At 30.9% G+C, this 19,918-nt stretch overlaps 4 protein-coding genes across 6 annotated transcripts; 2 read left to right on the top strand and 2 right to left on the bottom strand.

Moving 5' to 3' along the window:
* Positions 1-1,895: 1,895 nt before the first annotated feature.
* Positions 1,896-7,464, bottom strand: LOC126843085 (dynamin-1-like protein). The gene is given in 3 exon segments (XM_050580396.1): positions 1,896-3,818; positions 3,820-4,053; positions 7,037-7,464. Coding segments are annotated over 2 exon segments (2,034 nt in total). The 5' UTR covers positions 4,015-4,053; positions 7,037-7,464; the 3' UTR covers positions 1,896-1,979.
* Positions 7,465-8,583: 1,119 nt separating this feature from the next.
* Positions 8,584-11,025, top strand: LOC126843229 (mitotic spindle assembly checkpoint protein MAD2B). Its single transcript, XM_050580609.1, has 5 exons — positions 8,584-8,812; positions 9,204-9,322; positions 9,418-9,602; positions 9,666-9,834; positions 10,800-11,025. Exons 1-5 carry the CDS (start codon positions 8,791-8,793, stop codon positions 10,962-10,964), a joined length of 660 nt encoding a protein of 219 aa, XP_050436566.1. The 5' UTR covers positions 8,584-8,790; the 3' UTR covers positions 10,965-11,025.
* Positions 11,026-11,398: 373 nt separating this feature from the next.
* LOC126843755 (FMR1-interacting protein NUFIP1-like) lies at positions 11,399-14,817 on the bottom strand. The gene is made up of 6 exons (XM_050581491.1): positions 14,628-14,817; positions 12,740-13,898; positions 12,525-12,655; positions 12,327-12,437; positions 11,755-12,260; positions 11,399-11,686 (listed from the first exon to the last, which is right to left on the bottom strand). The coding sequence occupies exons 2-6, from the start codon at positions 13,876-13,878 to the stop codon at positions 11,585-11,587; spliced, it is 1,989 nt and encodes a 662-aa protein (XP_050437448.1). The 5' UTR covers positions 13,879-13,898; positions 14,628-14,817; the 3' UTR covers positions 11,399-11,584.
* A 154-nt stretch (positions 14,818-14,971) lies between these two features.
* LOC126843756 (tetraspanin-5) lies at positions 14,972-19,016 on the top strand. Of its 3 annotated transcripts, XM_050581492.1 has the most exons (10): positions 14,974-15,376; positions 15,440-15,560; positions 15,708-15,781; positions 15,844-15,918; positions 15,983-16,081; positions 16,174-16,302; positions 16,557-16,607; positions 17,105-17,254; positions 17,393-17,521; positions 18,411-19,011. In XM_050581492.1, the coding sequence occupies exons 1-10, from the start codon at positions 15,284-15,286 to the stop codon at positions 18,477-18,479; spliced, it is 990 nt and encodes a 329-aa protein (XP_050437449.1). In that variant the 5' UTR covers positions 14,974-15,283; the 3' UTR covers positions 18,480-19,011. The 3 variants fall into 3 exon arrangements, with proteins under 3 accessions (XP_050437451.1, XP_050437449.1, XP_050437452.1); XM_050581494.1 differs by lacking the exon at positions 17,393-17,521 and having other exon boundaries at positions 14,972-15,376; positions 18,411-19,016; XM_050581495.1 differs by lacking the exon at positions 17,105-17,254 and having other exon boundaries at positions 14,984-15,376; positions 18,411-18,999.
* Positions 19,017-19,918: the final 902 nt, after the last annotated feature.

Raw genomic sequence — 19,918 nt, 5'->3', positions numbered from 1 at the left:
ACTTCAATTACGCACTATTTATACCAAACAGCCAACAGGGACCACAATCTTTTTATTATAGATAAATGTATACAATTTTTTTTTGTGAAATATAAAAAAAGTGTATTTACGTAGCAAACTATAGACAACATATTTGTGAACTATAATATAAATAATATACAATTCAAATATTTAAACCGGATCAGTGGTCCTCAAATTATACGCGCATTAACGGACAGACAGACAAAAAGACGTTGGGTTTTATGATATTATGTATATGACGTAAGCAGTGGCCGATTAACGTATAGGCCTGAGTAGTAGACCTGGGCCATGGCTTAAATATGTTTTTTTTATAAATATAGGTACATGTGTCAAAACGCCAAATACGAACGAACGTCTGGAGTGACCCTTTGCGGATTTTTTTGAAAATTACACTACATGTCTGTTACGATATAAAGGATGTTCCCAAATTTGTTTTGGATTTTTTTTTCGATAACTTTTACTATGATCGTAAAAAGTATTTTTAGTTTTTTTCTTCAAACACTGCTTTTTTATAGTATCTTCGACCCTGTTTGATTGTATAAATAGTGTGTAATTTTATTGAGGCGCCTTTAATTTGGGGGCCATAGGACACGTGCCTATCTTATTAATGGAAAATAATATCGGCACTGGAAATTTGAACAATAATTGTACATAAAGAAAAGGGTCGGGTGGCCGTCGCAGCCTAGCGCCATTTGCATCCGCGTGATCGCGCAGTGTTGTTCGATTGTGCTGGGCGGTTATTCGGTGTTTTCCAACGGATTTGACCACCTGATGAAGTGCGCTGAAAAACGGAAAACTTTCTTATTTTTACACAGTTATTTTAATTATTAAAAATAATATGGTCGATTTTGTTTTGTTGAAAATATATCTTTGCATAACGGGGATTGCATGCGGTTTGTTTTTAAGAAGTTTTGTATAGGCAATATTTAAGAAATAAATGGTTTTATTTTATTCGACCATGTTAATTAATTTCCCGGTTAATTTGTATACGCTTCAAGGTATTATTTTTAATTTTTTATAATTTTATCTATTATTATTTTTTTTTTTTTTATAGTATTTCGGCTTATTTTAGACCAAAAAGTTAGACAAAATATCGACTACTTAGGATGGCCCAATTTTAATTCTGCCAAGAGATTCGAATTATTTGCCAACTTTACTCTATGTTATGTAGGAAGCAGATTTTCATTTATAAATTTCAGTTTCTTGTAATTAAATAAATTAAATTTGCAATTTTTTGAATATTAAAAACCAATTTGTTTACATAATAAAATGAAAAATCCGTTTCCTACATAACCAAGTAAAGTTGCCAAAGAACTGGTATAACTTTACAGAATTGAAATCGGAACATCTTAGTTAGTCGAAATTTTATCTGGCTTTTTGGTCTTAAACATAAAAAAATCAGCCGCATGCAATCCCCTTAAAACGTCGATCTTACTTTGATCAAATATTATCTATAAAAAAATATAAGTAAAAAAATTGTATTGTTTATTAAAAAAAGTTATAAAATAAAACATGAGTCATATTATTAAATAAGCATAGTTTGTTAATAATATAAAAATGTTTTGTTTATTTAAAAAAATATTGATTATAAAGGTTTAAAAATTGAAACAATGTAATAAGCTAGAAGTATTGAAACTATAGCTAATAAATTTACAGTAAAAATTTAAAGCGATCTCGTTTAATACTCAAAATTGAATTGTATACAATACAATTATTTTTATATCTAAAAATGACAAATAGCTACATTAAAATAACGAAATCGAGAAAGTATAAAATCTAGGTAGTTAATTTTTAGGCATTACAATTATCGTTAATAGTATTTATTACTTAACTAAGTATAAACTAAGTATATTAATTAATTTAGTGTTGTGATATTACACATAAAAGTTATATTTTTGTTAAGCAAAAAGAAAAATTAATCCCCGAATTTATTATATTTAAAATAAAATATATCGCGGTCATGTACTGAAGTTATGACATAGTTGTTCAATGTCCCTCATTAGTTTTAATGCCTTTTCAGTTGCTTCTAGTCTTCTTAACGTTTTGATTCGCTCGTCCGCGATTTCATCGGACTCGTATAAAAGCTCTTCCATTTTTAAACTTTTACATTTATATATTTTGGATATCAACATTTTTTGAAAGTCCCTTTTTACGCTATTAACCATTTCGTGCATAATCGCTTTCGGCACAGTGTCTTGAATAATTTTTTTAACAACTTTATAGTAACACTTAAGAAATAGTGTCAGTAAGTTAACTCTGCTCTCCGATATCGGTTTATCAGTATCCGAAAATCCAGTAAATCCACAACTACTTATTTTTTCTACTTTGTATCGCATTTCGCGTGCTAGTTCCTTCAGGGTCGGTTTGCGCTCGACTTTGCTGTTTAGTGTTGAAGTACTGTACGATTGCTGGGTAAACGAATCTTGTAAATACTCCTCGGTGATTTTTGAATTCTCGAAAAGTTCCTGATATTCTTCCGATTCTATTACTTCGGTTATAAAGTCAGGATGGCCCGTGTTGACGTACGCTTCCTGATAACGTATGATTTTGCACACTGCTTCTACCGATTTTTCTTTATATTTTACCAACATTTCTTGCAGGACTTCCGTTACTTTCGATAACAGCCGAGGATATTTTTTCAGCTCACGGTTAATATCCTCTTCCATTTTGTATAGAATTCCGATCAATTCTTCGTACACGAAATTGACGCAAGCCAACGACGGGCCTTCCATGAGCTTAATTTGCCTTTTTATCAGGTGGTCGAATGCCTGGGTTGGCATGAAAACTCCTATACTAGTACCCAAAGCATTGCGGATGGCGTTGACAATAGCCGAATGAGATAAACCCGATAGGGGGTCGATGTCGTCGATTTCCTTTTGAAAAGTGTTTTTAAAATAACGGGCTATGCTGGCGCCTCCTTGAAGCTCAGTCAGACACATATCGTTTACCTGTCCGTCCAAACACGCTCTGTAACTAGTCGCCGTTTGCGTGAGTATGTCTAACAATGATTTGTCGTAATTGTCGGTAAATGCTTTGTATAATTTCACTTGCTCGTTAAATTTGGAATTCATAGCGTATAGCTGATTTTTCAGAGTTGGACAAGTGTCTTGTATTTTTTTGATTAGCAGTTGTTGAAGCGTTTTGCCCAGCAAAACGGTTCCGTGTTTTTGTGATATTGCAGGGTATTTCGTTTGGAAATACTCGTTTTCAGCTGCCAGAGATTCATCAAGACTCTTCTGCTCTGTTATCGCTTTTTGAGACCGATTGATTACACCGATTATTCCTAGCTTTACCGGGATCACTTCACCCGATAATAACTCAGTCGCATCGGTCCCAGCGTCCATGATATCGATTTTGGTCACCACTGCTATGGTCCGATCGCCGTTTGGATCGACATTTTTCGCTATATGTAAACTCTCACTGGTCGCTGGATCAGTATTGGCCGTAACGACGGCCAAAATAATCGAATTCGGGTTTTCTATGAATTTCAATACTAAATTTTTGATTTTTATTTCTATGTCTTCTGGCTGATCTCCGACGGGAACTTTAGTCAACCCGGGTAAATCGACAAAACTCAAATTGTAAAGTTTATACGAATAAATGTTCAACACGATTTGACTGTCGCTAATATTCTTTTTATCGCCAGCCAATTTATCTGTTTGGGCTTCAATTTCTTTTTTCACTTTATTAAAATCAGTAAATACAACTCCCGGTTTGTGCGAGAAAATGGCCCAGTCATTTGATTGATTTAAGCCGGCATTATTAAAATCTTCGTCAGAAGCTTTTAGCAGATGTAAAAACCAACGGCACTCGAGTAACTATGCCTGTACCTCTCGGTAGAAATGATTTACCTACCAAGTTTTCTAGCACACTGCTCTTCCCAGAACTTTGTGCTCCGACAACTACGATTTGAGGAAGATTTATCGTTTGTATACCACCAGCTGCGATAATTACATCTTGCAGTTTGTTCATAATAGTAATTAACTGATCCATAGTGAAAACGTGTGTTGTTGAAATAAAGAAGTCAATATTCTGAAAAATATTAAGTAATTATTATTTACTAAATTGAAAAATAAAAAGCTTTTAAAAATATAACATTTTAAAACTACAAATTTTATTTTGCCAGTCCAAATTTAGGTTATAATTTTAAAAACAACTATAATATTACAGTATGCATAAGGTGTGAAAATGAATTTGTTATTTTTAATTATGAATTAAATCACAATGAAAAGCTAACCTGTGGCATAATTTATAATATTTATTTACGCATCCTACATTTTCTGTAAGAGGTGATAATGAAGGTCTCCTGGCATCATCAAACCTCCTCTTAAAAATTAACCAGATAATAATGTGTTCAAACTATGCGTAATACAAAGTTCCTTTGCTTGATGAAACAACCAATTAATTACTATATAGATACTAATAAATATATGGTATTACACACTAATTGTATCTTTTTTTAATTTTCCATTTCGGATTTTGATAAAGTTATACTTTACATAAACCTCTAGATTATTTTGTCGTCAAACCGTTTGCAAGCTAAGAGTTTTTGAAATATCGGTGACACTTTATTCAAATTACGTTTTTAGACTAATTAATATTTAAACTGCCTAATTTAGACTAGAATTTAAAAAATGAATTAGCATTTTAAAAACATGAACTATTAATCATTTTATGAAATATTGTTACAACAGAATAGACGGTGGGATAGAATTCATTCACTTATTCACCAATCACCACACTACACATAAAATTACGTCTTAACTCACGGGAAAACTCATATTCATGAACCTATAGCATTATGCCCACCTTAGCAAATTTTTACCTATGCTATTCAATTTTTAGTATTTTCACTCTTCAGATTATCAGGGGCGTGTTTACTTCATCCTCTGGGGGGGGGGGGCAAATAGAAAAACAAAATTGTATAAGACGCCAATGTTACATAAACGTATGAATTATTATTATTGATCATTACGTTTCTATCTTCGTATCAGCGAAGACTGTTTGGTTTTAACATACACAAGTAAATATTCAGAAGGGGAAGGCGATCATCCCGTCGCCCACTTCTTAGTACACCCCTACAGATCATAGATAATCTAAACAATCAATAGTGAGCTCTGATTATAACTAATACACCGAAAATGTCATATATTTTGTTTTACCTCACTGTTGCTATATTGTATAATTACTAAACTTTGTAAATTTATAATATATATTTATGACTTAGGAAGCCACTTAGCTACAGAGTTATCTAAATATAATGTTATAGAATTTTTGTGTGTGTGTGGGTAGCCCGATAAGCCTTTTCGTTCATAACCGATAGTGTTATGACTATTGGCTTAGTATACTAATGTATTGTTATTGCTATAAAATAAAGTGCTGTTCTGTGTGTAACATCCCGTGCATGAATATGATGTAGCATATTTAATACTTACCGATAACGATAAGATACCATTTTTTATGAATTATTTTATTATATTTCTTGCGCTACATATTAAAGAAAATAAATTTTAGTGAAATAAAAAAAATCATGCATTGAAGAGGTATAATTTTTTTGCACACAACAATTATTTATAACAATAAATATAAATAAAATGTATTAAATATATATTATATAATGTCATTTGTACCAGGGGTTCGGAACTAATTCCGGAACATGTTCCTTCATAACTCCCTGTTGTAATCGTTCCGGAACAAATACCCGGAACTCGTTCTTCAAGATATTCGTTCCGGAGCAAATACTCGGAACTCGTTCCTCGAGATATTCGTCCGGAGCAAATACCCGGAACTCGTTCCTCAAGATATTCGTTCCGGAACAAATACCCGGAACTCGTTCCTCGAGATATTCGTTCCGGACAAATACCGGAACTCGTTCCTCAAGATATTCGTTCCGGAACAAATACCGGAACTCGTTCCTTTGATATTTGTTCCGGAACAAATAAAATGTAACTGTTCCTTGTCATTATTAATAATTTATTAATGGAGCAAAATGTATTTGTTCTACGTATTATGTTGTTTCGTTCGAGTTTATTGAAGGTGCACATTTTTTTTGTTACTTTAGCCTTTGTGTGTGGTATTTTAGAAACAATAGACACATTAATGTAAGTTAAATATTAATTAATTTAAGTTAAATGTTAATTAATTTACCAAAAGATTATAGTTAATGCATTTAATATAACAATTAATGTTATTTTCAGTGTACATAAATGTAATAGTATATACATGGTGAAAGTTAACAGAGTTATTATAATATATTTTTAAATACTGAGAAAAATGTATGCAACTAATCCATCAAAACCATCAGTCCTTTAATCATAAATTAAACTTGCAAAGTTAAAAAACACTTAATTTATATTAATTTAATATTTTTTTGGCTAATTATTTATGATTAATTTTTAGTGTATTTTTTTTACACAGCATATACAGGGTGATTCTTTTATCATGAACCACTCAATATCTCATAGGGTTTAATAGGAAATTAAAATTTTTTTTTTTCATATTGTTGTTATACAATGTGATTTCAATTTTTCACAATTTTTTTACCATCTTTAATCTTGGTAGTGTTTTTTTACGCTCATTACGAATTTGGAGTCAAAAATCGGCTGACTCCTCTAGTTCCAATGTTATAGCTACTTGAACATTCCGCATAGATATATAAAAATTGGAAGCTGTAGCGATGCGAGTGCGCGTCCTACAGTATTTTTAGTTAGTTATTTATTATTTATTTTTATTATAATTATTGATTTATTTTTTTATTTTAATATTATCAATGATATTATCAATATAATTTTTCTTAAGTATTAAAGCTTTAACTTTGGAACTTAATGACTTCAGATTCGTAATCGACGTAAAAAACACTACAAAAAAAGGGTGCCCGTTAAAGTGAGTTTATGCCAAAAGTTGTTCCGTTATTCAAGAACTAAACTGCATTTATACTGCAATAATTGGACAACTCACGATAATAGTATCCATAATTTTTCCATTTATATGTTAGTATAACAATATGTTTACTTACATTCAGAAGATGTTTGCGCCGACTATTGGTAGAAGTTTTTTTTGTTTTTTATTAATTCAAAAATCACGGTCCACACCACACACTCGACTAACACGTGACACTAATGACTAACCAGACAGAAAACTCGGGGTTTTCAAGTGCATTATTGTCGTTGTCGCGTTTAATTTGGGCACTCAAATGTTATTTGTCTGAATATATTATACTCAATAGTGTTTACTGTTCGGCGCTCATTGTCGCCGGTTCGACACTTGGTCAGGGGCGCTTCATTTGCTGGTGAAAAAGAGCTGCCATCCCCTCTCCGGCGACGTTCCCGGACAACGAATTCGTCTAGAAACCATCATCTCATGATGGCAGCGTTGGGTCTTAAAGGCTCGTTAAGCGGATGACGATAACCTCAATAATTAACATAATATAACGAGTACAGTTTACACTTAACGTCTAAACAAAATATAACCTAATACCTAAATTACTCAGAAATCATAATAATATCTTCTCTACACCGAGAGTCACGATTCGTGACCCTAGCTCGCATCATACTACAATACAATAATACGACAATATGGTATCAAGGGCGCCCACAGGGATGGACACCCCCCCCCCTAGCTTATCTGCAAGTTAAAAAAAAAATGATATCCAATAATCCAAATTTGCAAAATCTATTTCAAAATCATAGATGGTTCCTCCTGGATTTTCACCTTGGAGTCCAATCCAGTCCCGTCTTGACCCGAGTATTAGTATGATCCAACATTAATTATTTTATTTCTGAGTTGTGTGTAATTGTTAGTTATAAGATACTAATTAATAGTGATTATCATTAACTCTGCCATGACCACGTCCTACACAAACAAATTTCTATAATACAATTTTGTTGACCGGATATCATTATTTTCTTTTAACGATTTTTTCTACCGATAAACAAGACAATCTATTTGTCGCTTAAAAAGGTCTAAAATTATGTATTATGAAAATATCATAATATCGAGTCTTTTGGTACAGATGATTTGAAATTGCGCAGTAAAACATATTATGCTGAATGTGCGTCTATAAGTCTATTCATAACAGTTATTAAAAATCGTATGATGCTTACGTTTGACATCGTATACAAAATATGAGTTAAGCCTCTATAAACGTTTGTACAGAGTCGATAAACTGATTTATATTATAATTTTAGTTAGGTAAATAAAACGTTTTAAATAAGGGCAGTGAAGTCGAAACTCGATAAAACGTTTTAAAACCACCAATTTATTTTTTCGATTTTACACAAGGGCACTTTAGCTTCTGCTATTCATTACGGCTTTCACGATTAATATTTTAACAACATTATAGAGAGTAGGTTTTTTTTTAATAATATTAAAATGTAATAAATCAATTTGGTGGTTAAACAAAATAGAAGAAAAAATATTATTGTAAAACCAATATATTCTTCACCCCGCATCAAAAAAATAGTGAACTTTATAACTTAAAAGCACGTAACACATTACACCGTTATTTTCCAAATAATAACAATCAACAGATTTCTATCAGTTGTTATCACTAATTGTGATGTGTTATCATTTTTTCGGTATTCTTAAAAATCCAACCGCCGCTTCAGCCGTGGACGCCGGTGAGCTGTGAGGAGTCTTGAGAAACTTTTGAATTTTAGAAATATTTAAATGATCAACCTTAAACTACTGTTATCCGAGTGCCAACAACTAATAAGTTATTAAAATTTCTTTCTATTATGGCTCGAAGTTAAACCGTCGTAAATCTAAAAGATGAGCAAAGAAAAATTTTCAGGTATATTTTAATGTATTTAAATTTTAAATAGTTAAGAGTTGATTATTATTTTATTCAATAGTATTTATTCAAATAGATATTAGTCGAATATTTGTGTTATTTAAAAATATAGTGTCCAATGATTTAATTCTTAAAATATTGTCGGGTAATGTATACATGTTGTCAATATTGTCTGACGTTTTGGACCTGTTGCGAGTATCCTCTTTGGTAGTATGTTCACTACGTTTCCCTACCAAGCATACAGATATACCACCATAGGTCCATTTCCAGAGCAGTGAAATAATGATCATATCTCTGAGGATGGAACTTGCGACACTTATTTATTTTTAAGCAACATTATAAGTGATGAAAAAAATATGTTTTGTGAATGTTCTCAACATTTGTGTTTTAGATAGTGCATCAGTGCTTATCGAGCTTCTGGAGGTATCTATACATTGTATTGTGTATGCCAGAAAAATTTATCCTGAAGGTATATTTGAATTGAAGAAAAAGTATAATGTCCCTGTGCACGTAAGTATAGAGTAGAGTCATAAAACTAAATATTGCAAAACGAATAAAATATGTTATTTATTTAATAACAAAAACTTGGAAACAATTTTTTTTAGATTTCCATTTATCCTGAATTGAACACTTACATTAATAGTTCTCTAAACGCGGTTAAAAGTCTTTTGAAGTTAAAAAAACTAAACCAGATTGATGTTTGCTTTTATAATAGAATTGGAAGAGCAGTTGAACGTTTTGTTTTTAACATTCATCGTATTGAACTCGATTTAGATTTGTCAGATATACCGTAAGTAATTCAATTTTGTAACAAGTTTTAATTTTTTAATCAATTGTTTTTTTTTTTTTTAAGCAATCTGAGAGATCCTTATTTAATCCAACTAGAACAAATGTTGAGAGCGTTATGTTTGAAATTAATAGTTTGTGATACAATGTTGAATCCGTTGCCGAGTGGTTGTACATTTTTAATTCATATTCACACGACTGAAACGGCATCTGTAGACATTCAAAAACATACAGAAGTATTGTATTAATGTATTTGATATGGCTGTTGTGAGCTTTTAATCATAATGTCTGTATAGTTTTGGGGAGGAAGAAGGTTCAAAAAGATTTAAAAATTCAAATTTCATTCTCAAGTTAAAAAAAAAAAATGTTTTCTGAAATTTATTTCAAATAAAAAAACCCCCTTTAGACCCAGTAATATTAAAAAAAAAAATTGTTTGTCAATATTTTCAACGAAAAAAGTTATCTCACCTTTTCCAACTTATCAGGGTGAATAAACTGAACTTTCAAATTTACATTTTGTTGGATGTAAAAAAGAAAGTTGGAAAACGTGAGATACCATATTTTTTTGGGAGGATGTCGATGTAATTGAACAATCTTTTTATTATAAGCCAGATATGATTATTATCAAGGGTACACTAATGACCTAGGGTTCTGAAAAGGTAAAAAAAATGTTGTAACAGCTATGCTTTCCTAAACAAAAGAAATTGATTGGTTCCAAAGATAGAACTGGGTCATTATTTTTGTTAATTTGGAATAATTTTTTTTTAAGTTAAATATGATCTTTGCTGCTTAATCCTTAAAAAATTAAATTATGCATATTACATTTAGAATTTGTGTAAATTGTCTCTTATGATTTAACAAATGTTTTGATTTTCAGTGTATTAGGTACTTAAATTTAAAAAATAATAGTAAAAAATTTGTTTGAAATAATTATTCTCTGTTGAATTTTAAAGTTGCATCAAAATTAATATACATATTTAGATTTTATAAAAAGTTGACCTTTGTATTAACATACTATACTACAATTTGTAAACTTCAATTTAAAAATTAGTTCATATCACCCATTAACTTTTTTTATTTGAGTTTTAAAAACACGTATAATTCTTTAACTTAACAATAGTTGGTTAAATAAGCAACTTCTACAAAATAGATGTATCTTGATTCTCTGAAATATTTCATTGTTTGCATTTATATTTTTAAGGATTTTCCATTAATACCGAGCGAGGATAAAGCTACAACGATATATTCGCCTGTCATTGTGCCATTGCGTAATATAGACTGCGAGCATTTAAAAATAGAAATTTATGCTGAAGAAGGTAACAAAGATGAAGACCCAGACCTATTTACACCTAGTCCATTACTTTAGGATTTATTTATTTAGTTGTACAGTTTGTTATAATATATTAAGAGCGCATGTTTTTGCTGTAAGTGCTGTTAATTTATTTTAAATATATTATTATTTTTATAAATATTATTGTTTTTTGTATTTTATAACATACCTTAAAGCACACAAGTGCTATGTCCACTTAATATGGTTTTTGAGGTATAGAGTTTAACTCTTGAGCTCTCAATGGACATAGCACTTGTGTGCTTTAAGGTATCGATAAATAGTTTGTCATACAGATCATTTTATTGTTTTTGTGACGGGGGAATGATACATGCTTTTTAAGATCAGAACTAAATATATTAATGATCTTGATGAAAGAATTAAATTATTGCTAAAGAGAAATAATTTTAACGCCAATGAAAGATAAAAATATTAAATATTTATAGAAATAAATAATTGTAATATACACATCAATAATATTAACAATTTGCAAAGTACAATAAATAAAAAAATCAATGTAATCGATGTACTGTTGTTTAACAATTTTCACATTTTATCACATAACAACAGAATCAATAATCTTCGAAAGCTCTATTGAAATGTTTGTCAACCAGTTGTACTTTCAGGAATTACTGTTTGTTTTTTAAAAAAATAAAAAATTAAGCCGTTTGACTTTTGGTGAACCGATCCATATTGTTCCTTATGTAACAAATACACTGTGTTATAGTGTTCCGCTCGCTGCGCATCAAATTGCCCATCAACTAAAAATATTGATATAATTAAATTAAATTTAAAAAAAATATTTATTTTCTATATAACTATCACTTACTGCTTCTAAAAGAGCAGCTTTTCTCTCCATCACTTCGTTTCTTGGAGTTCGGGGAGGTGGAACTTTCTTTACCGGTTTGCCATCTTTTTTTTGGGGCCTTTTTCTTTTTTGAGTATTTTCGATTTCACCATTTTCCTTTATTTCATTGTTATTCATATTATTTTCTTTATCAATTTTTTCTGGTTTGTCATTTGCAGAAGCCAAATCTTCATTTTCATTTTCCTGCGTATCATTTGTGTCCATTGTTGTAATATTATTATCTTTGTTTTGCTCTGTATCATCGATTGTCATCAAAATTTGGTCTTGTTGAACATCACATTCTTTAGTAGACAAAGAACAATAATTTTTTAGTGAGGCGGATTCTTTGACAATAGCCACTTCTTCGGGGGCATCTTCATCATTATCATCATCACTAGCATTATCACTACATTCATATTCTTCTAACAACTTTAAGGAACCAGATTTTCGGGCCTCGTCTTTCATGGCTTCTTCTTTTATTAGTATTTCTGAAAGGCACTTATTATATTAGTTTTATTTGAGTAATATATTAGTAAAAAAAAAAAATTAAATACCATTTATGCCAGGAAAACGATTTAAGTTTCCATTCATTGGTTCTTCTGGAGGTTCCGTGTAAGTGCCATCAAATTTGGGTCGTTTTCTGTTGTTAAAGCGTCCGCCATTACCTGTAAGCCAATACATTTTTGTTTAATAATAAAATAATACAATTTTCATTTGTAAATAGAAAAAAACCAAGGAAACTGATGTATTACCGTTGCGATTAAATTTATCATTTTTGTTGTTGAATCTATGAAAATCTTCATCGGCAATACGTTCACCCCTTTTCTTTTTTTCGTCTTCAATTTCTAACTTTAGTTGAGCAATTTCTTTGGTCGGCCACTTTCTGAATTAGGTAACAAGAAATAAAGTTAATACTTATGTAATCTACAATTATATTAATATGTTTGCAATAGTCAAGATTTCTTACTTTTTCCTCTCTTCGATCCATTTTTTTACGGCATCCGAACTATTGCTGTACAATACTTTCTTGTGTAAACCAAATCTGTGATGCAAATTTTGATGTTCTCTTACGGCACTAGCGTGCCCTACAAAATCACAATCGCCTTTGTTGCATGCAATTTGTGGTTTATCTTTTTTTGGTTCACTGAAAAATTTCTGTTGATTGTTGAAACTAGAAGGGTCGTTCGTACGGTAATTTTGATGGTGCTGTTGCCTCGGGTGAAATTGTGGTCTGGAAAAATTGTTTGGTGGCGATCCAAATCTAGCGTTTTGATGTCTAAAAGGTTGTCTGAATTGTTGTCCGGGCGGCCTATAAGGAGGTCTCGATTGATTGAATTCTTGTCCAGATAAATTGTACGGAGGTTCGTGCTGTTGTGGATATCGTTGAATTTCAACACGCTGTCCGTGGGCTTGATAAGGATTGTTCGGTACTTGGCAAAATCTGCGAGTTGGAGACTGTGGTGTTAACATTTGGTTGTAATTCTGTTGAGGAGGAACTGCGTACGGAGGTCGGTTATAACTTTGAACAGGTTGTTGATACATTGGACCTGGAGGTTGATATACTGGTGGAATTGGCGCTTGATTGAAGTTAGGTCCTGATGGAGGAGGTATAGGTGCTTGATTGAAGTTAGGTACTGATGGAGGAGGTATAGGTGCTTGATTGAAGTTAGGCCCTGATGGAGGAGGTATGGGCGCTTGATTGAAGTGAGAATTCGACGGTGGTGGATAAGGAAGATTTGGCGGTACAGGTTCATAGTTCGCGCCAGGAGATTGGTATGGGGGTTTTGGTAATTGATCGAAGCCGGGAGGTGTAGACGGTGGATAAAATGGTTGAGGAGATGGAGTAGTCTGTTGGTAAGGAGGACCTTGATGATCGTGGTGTTGTTTATGAGGATTATAAAATTGATTTGGTGGTGTGAAGTGTTGTTGATTTGGCGTCTGAAATCTAGGTCCAAACTGTTGAGGTGGTGGCTGAAAAGGTCTCGGTGATGTTTGATATGGAGGCGGTGGTTGTTGGTATGGTAACTGTTGAGGTTGTTGGTAAGCTAAATTTGTTTGGTATGGAGGTTGAATATTTGAATTAAACATACGCGGAGGTGGGTTCATTGTTATTTCCTATAGAAGTCCTGAAACAATAATATTTAATAATTTATAAAATAACATTTTTTAAGTCACAAAAGTATGACCAATGTTGAAAATTATAGCAAAACAATTGTATTTGAGAAAAACACATTATTGAAAACTATTTTTTTGGAGGCTACAATCCTAAAAATGACATTCTGATTTTATGCTGCCGTATTTGTGAAATATATTTTATTTATTAAATTATAATAACTGCATTTTAATAGTTAAATAATTTTAAAAAACCTAACTGAGATTATAGCGCCTCACAAATACTTTTTTTATCTCTGAACTTGGAAAGGGCTAATTTTTAAGTAACAAAAATAGTTAAAATAAAAGTACTTTAAGGCTGGCTAAGAAAAGTTATGTATAAAATAAATGCATCTTTACAGGCACAGAGCTAAATAATTGGTTATTATTTGAATTATGAATAAAGGAACATACTTAAAATTAAATCTTGTACCTAGTTTTTAAATAAAATAAGTAGGTAACTAAAGAGATTACAGAAAAATGTTCTATTTTTTGCAAAGTAAAATTAATCAACTGAATTTTATTTAACCAATACTTCCAGACAAGAATAAAATTTAATATATGATCAGTAAGTTTGCTTTCTTATAAAAAATAGTGTAACGAAAAACAAAACATATTGTCTTGCTGGTTTTATTTTTATTTTAACTAAACCAATTCTAATATTATAAGTTATCTCGGAAGGAAAATTATTTATTCTATTTTACCTTTTTCAAAGCGTGGTGAATATACAAAAAAATTGATTATTTTTAATTTTGCACCTAAAAATAAAAAACTGTAACTTCTAACGAAGAAGTCGACTTAATAATTATATAATACTCATATAAGATAAATGTCGAGTAAATTGTGTGATTTTTGTTGTTCATAATAACATCATCAGAGTATCATACCCCACGTGTTTTTCAGTCTGCTTATCTGTATTCTGTTATCAACATTGCCTTTGATAAGTCTCTCAAAATATTTGGACCTATTTATGTTGGCTACATGACTTTCATTCCCTGTTATCTTTTGTTAACAAAATAATACATTACATTTTACCACTATAATTTTGATTATTGACCAACAAAACAAATAGATTGTGACAAATTGGTCGCTTGACGCTTCATAATGTTCTCTAATAACTTTTAATTTGCACTATTTCTTCGGTCTCTTAAACTTCGTCTATTTGCTAGTTTTTTAGTTAAAAAAAAAAAAAATTGTTAACTTTTTACTTCTTAACTTGTATTTTGCATTACAGTTTGCTTACCTATTCCATATTCAATATTATATTTAAGTGTTCGACATAATTTAGTTTTCAAAAACGACTGATATAATACGTTTTAGAGTGTTTAGGCTGTTTTATTATAAAAATTTCTTTAGAAAAATGGCGGTCCAACAAAAATATAGACGCGAGGAAGTCAGCGAAGTCAGTTGTTGCCTGAAGTATATTATATTCAGCTTTAACGTTTTATTTTGGGTAAGCTCGTCGTGCAATTGTTTGGGAACTGTCGTTCTAAACAAATGTTTTCTAATTTGATAGATGTTGGGTTTGTCTATTATGGCTGTTGGCGTTTGGGCATGGACGGAGAAGAACGCGTTCAACAATCTTGGAAAACTTACACATTTGGCACTCGATCCTGCGTTCGCTTTAATTCTTATCGGTAAAACATGATACAGTAATAACTGTCCAAGACGGAATTATTTTTCACTCCTGTGCGATTCCGTCTTAGACAGGTTTCACTATAATTTATTGTATGTTACTATGCACACGTCGTAGACTGACTTGTGTCTATTTATATTATTTTAAGGTGCAATCACGTTCATAATAGGTTTCACAGGATGTATTGGCGCTTTACGTGAAAATACGTGTTTGCTGGGAAGTGTATGTTCAGTGGTTGTTTGTTTCTTATTGTGTATATAATAATTTTTATTTTTATTTTTCAGTACGCCATTCTGTTGGCTGTTATATTAATATTAGAACTGACTGCGGGAATAATGACTTTTGTATTAAAAGATACTGTAAGTCTTATAAGCCAGTTATAAAATTGTTTGAACAACTGTGAACATATTCAATATGTTTTAGATTAAATCACAAGCCACCGAAGGTCTTCAAACGTTCATCGTGCATTACAGAGAAGACCCCGATCAACAGAATCTCATTGATTGGATACAAGAAGATTGGGTACATGCTTTTAATCAATGCTTGTGAAATTGACATCGTTTTCAAAATTTTGTTTTTGTTATTTAATCTAAAAATTGATTTACAATTGATAGTTGCAATGTTGTGGAATCAAAGGCCCTGAAGATTGGGATTTAAATAATTATTTCAATTGTTCCTCGCAAATGGTCGGAAGCCGAGAAGCTTGTGGAGTTCCGTTTTCGTGTTGTAAACGAAAGCCTAACGTAAGTTGCAATTGCAAACTATGACTATATGAATTGGTAATTATTTAGTGGGCCGTTAATATAAGAAGACAATGTATCGTTAGTGAAAAATGTACTGCTAATAATGCTTTTCGATCAAATAGTATTCTAGCCATTTCATACAATCTTCTGTGATTAGAATAAAAATATTAAAATAAATATTTAATGGTTGTCATTAGTATAAAAATAATGATTAAGTGTATCATCAATATTTTTTACAAATATTATTTTTTTAGGAAATGGTCGAAAATAAACAATGTGGATATGATGTCAGAAAAGAAGGCTTTGTAAGTATTACTTAGTTTTTTTTTGTTAGTGCTTTTATCATGTTATATTCTTGAAATAAAAACTGTCTAATAATTTTTTTATACTGAAACTTTAATTACTGAAAAATCTTAACAAATTTTCTACGCTTATTTGGAAAACATTAAAAAATTATGTATTGGAAATGGATACCAAATATATATTATTTTTTATTAAAAAAAAAAATACAAACTTGCCCATCACATTAATCACTATTTAACGCTTTAACGCTTCGTTTAATCTTAATTAATGTTGATAACAAATAAAATCAGTATTTAAATTTTTTTTTTAATGCTTTTTAAAGGAAATGGTTTTTTAAATATAATTTTACAACTATTTAGTTGTGCACTTTTTAAAACATTTATATATTTTTTTAATGAATATAGAAATGTATTCTGTTTTAAATATCTTATAACTAACATGTATTTGTGCTGGTATGCTTATCAAACTAACACTGGTGTCTGCCACGCGGAATTTGTAGTATGCTGAGAAATGGACAAGTTTAAACTTGCCGACTCAAATGGGCGAAAGAAATATTTATGAAAGGGGTTGCATGAGAGCCGCCGAAGAATGGGTCGAAGATAATTTTGTTGGTGTCTTAACTACGGTTATGGCCATCACCATATTTCAGGTAGACTTTTCCATCTGGCTTGGCCGAGCATGCGCTTAACATTTTTAGGAGGTTTTGGTTTTTTTTTTTTTTTGTTATATATTTTAGAGCATGTATTTTTTTGCGTAGTTATTATTATTTTATGCTTGTGTATCATAGACCGACGATATCGGAAAACGAGTGGACATGATCATAAATGAAAAAGGTTGCTTGCAAGCTGGAGAAGAATGGCTGGAAAGAAACATGCTTTTCATAGCCACTGTAAGTCTCATATCAGCTTTCTGCAAGGTAAGTCTGTTGGAATTATTTGTTTGATTTTTTGTCTATTAGTTAAAATATAATTTCAATGTAAAAACGAATGGAAATCATTTTGGATTTAAACAACCCAATCACTACTACTACTGTAAATGTAATAGCTTTTGTCAATTCAAGTCTTCAAACTAACCTTTACTATGATTTCATTTAATTATTTTTCAACAAAAAAGTATTAAAAGATACACTAGACTGTGAGACAATGTCTCACAGTCATGCAGTCACTTTTATACACGCTTTAATTTAAATTTTATGTACCATTTATTATTAATCGTCTCCCCGGCCTTAAGCTACTTAAGTCTTACTATTAAAATATTAACATTTTCTTAATATGTACATACGTCATGAGTTAAGGAATCGTTACTACTGTACAAAGTACACGAACCATTTTAGTTACTAAAAATTGGGAGGTTTTCGTCAATGGCCATCCATTCCTTGTAAACTTCAGGTGTCAAATCTGCTGGAGGATAAGGTTTCGCCTTGTTGCTACAAGGGTTCACGAGAAAACTCCCTTTTCCCAAGCAGTTTTCACAACAGTTTCAGAAAAACTGTGATGTGGGATAAGTCCAATCAGTTCAACCTGGTTATTTTTATTACGATTAACGGGTTATAATATTAACTGTTACCACATTAAGAGGACTACTGTAATTACATATTTTTTTTTGTGTTATGCGTGTTTCAAATTTGTTTTTCATATTTTATAGATTGCAATAGGATATGTTTTAATGTAATTCATACAGTTAGTGTAGAGTAGTAAATTTTGTATTATTTTATTTCAAAGCGTGTGGTATTTTAATTGTGCAATAAGTAGTCAAAAATATTATTAAACGTATTGTTAAAACCGTATTTTTGTGTTCAATTTCAGATCTTGGGAATTTGCTTTGCACAGAATCTTCGCGCTGACATTTTCGCACAAAAAGGAAAATGGCATTAAAATAGAAAACGGCAATTTAAAGAAAATGAACTTTAGGCTATAAATCTATTAGATGATTTTCACAAAACTAAATGAATTCTTGGCGTACTACTAGTAGCCCATCTACCTGTACAATAATATTGATGTGCATTTAAACGCTTTTAATGTGCATATTTTTTTATATTTGTGTTGTAATTATATAAAGACCAATCTTTGTTTTTTCATCCAAATTGTTTAGTTTTTATATTATTTATTTTTCACGAGCAGTTGTCTAGGCTCCTCGTTTAATCATCTTTACGTTTTAACATAAACCTTTTTTTAATTAGTTACCAATTAATAAAAAACTCAAATTTTCTTTTATAAATCTAATCATTATTATTTAACTTCAGTTTTCGTTTGTTACTATTAATTTTTATAAAACAATTTTTTTTATCTTTTATAATCTATATTTTATTGACACATATTGTAGATCTTTTGCCGACTACTTGGCTTACTATGTTATATTTTAATAATTGAATATTATTATTTTGCTCAATATCTGAAAAGTATTATTTTATAAAATAAAGACAATATGTTAAGAGTATTGTAGGTTTGTGCCAAACAAATGTATTCAATATTGTATTTTATCATGTAACATTAATAATTGATATTAATTAGTATTATATTATATTGTTTTTCTAAGTTAAGTTCCTATTAGTACTACTTATATTACACATAAGTGTGCGTTCATTTAATAAATATTATATTGTTTTATTTTTATTATTATTAACCATTTGCAATGATGTAAAATAATATGCTACTAACAAAAAAACAATACATTCCAATAAAACGTTTATAAAAAAAAATTTAATTTATGTGTTACTTCAACTGAACTACTCCATGAAGATTATTCATTTTCAAACACTTTCACGTCAACGCAACTAAATTCTTAGCCAGTACTCATTAATATAGCCCGGATTTACGTAGGCTGGCTCAAACTAGTGTCATGTTACTGAAACTTAGTCATTAACACTTGCCAATGCAGAAGGACTCAAAGAAGAGACTTATATGGGGTCTTTCACCCTTAGACGAGGATAACTCTGAGGTACAAAGTTAATACCTCATTAGTGTCCCAAGTTATGACCTCACCCGAATTCTATGTATGGCTCTAAACTGAAATGGATAGAATGGGGTTTGTCCGATGTTCTACTCTGCAGTTGCGGAGTAGACCAAACCAAATTGTAGACGAGTGCTATAGTACTAGATTCGAAGACGGGGTTTCAGGGCAGAGCCAATAAAACGACTAGAGGGCATTAAATAGTAGTTTAATATTGTATTATCGTAGTTCACCATACCCGTTGTTTTATGGTCTCTTTTATATTTTTATTTATACAGCTCATGCTGAACATACACATAAACAAATAATTCCTTTAAGTATTAAAAATTTCAAAAAACCTGTGACCTCCCTATCACCACTGGCA

Source organism: Adelges cooleyi, unplaced genomic scaffold (genome assembly GCF_023614345.1).
Source record: "Adelges cooleyi isolate 19-005CV unplaced genomic scaffold, UGA_ACOO_1.1 ACOO_flye_CR_arks_rails_tigmint_CR_PRNA_574, whole genome shotgun sequence".
NCBI classification, from domain to species: domain Eukaryota; kingdom Metazoa; phylum Arthropoda; class Insecta; order Hemiptera; family Adelgidae; genus Adelges; species Adelges cooleyi.
The sequence above is the reverse complement of the archived record's forward strand: the minus strand, read 5'-3'. Positions and strand labels throughout refer to the sequence as shown.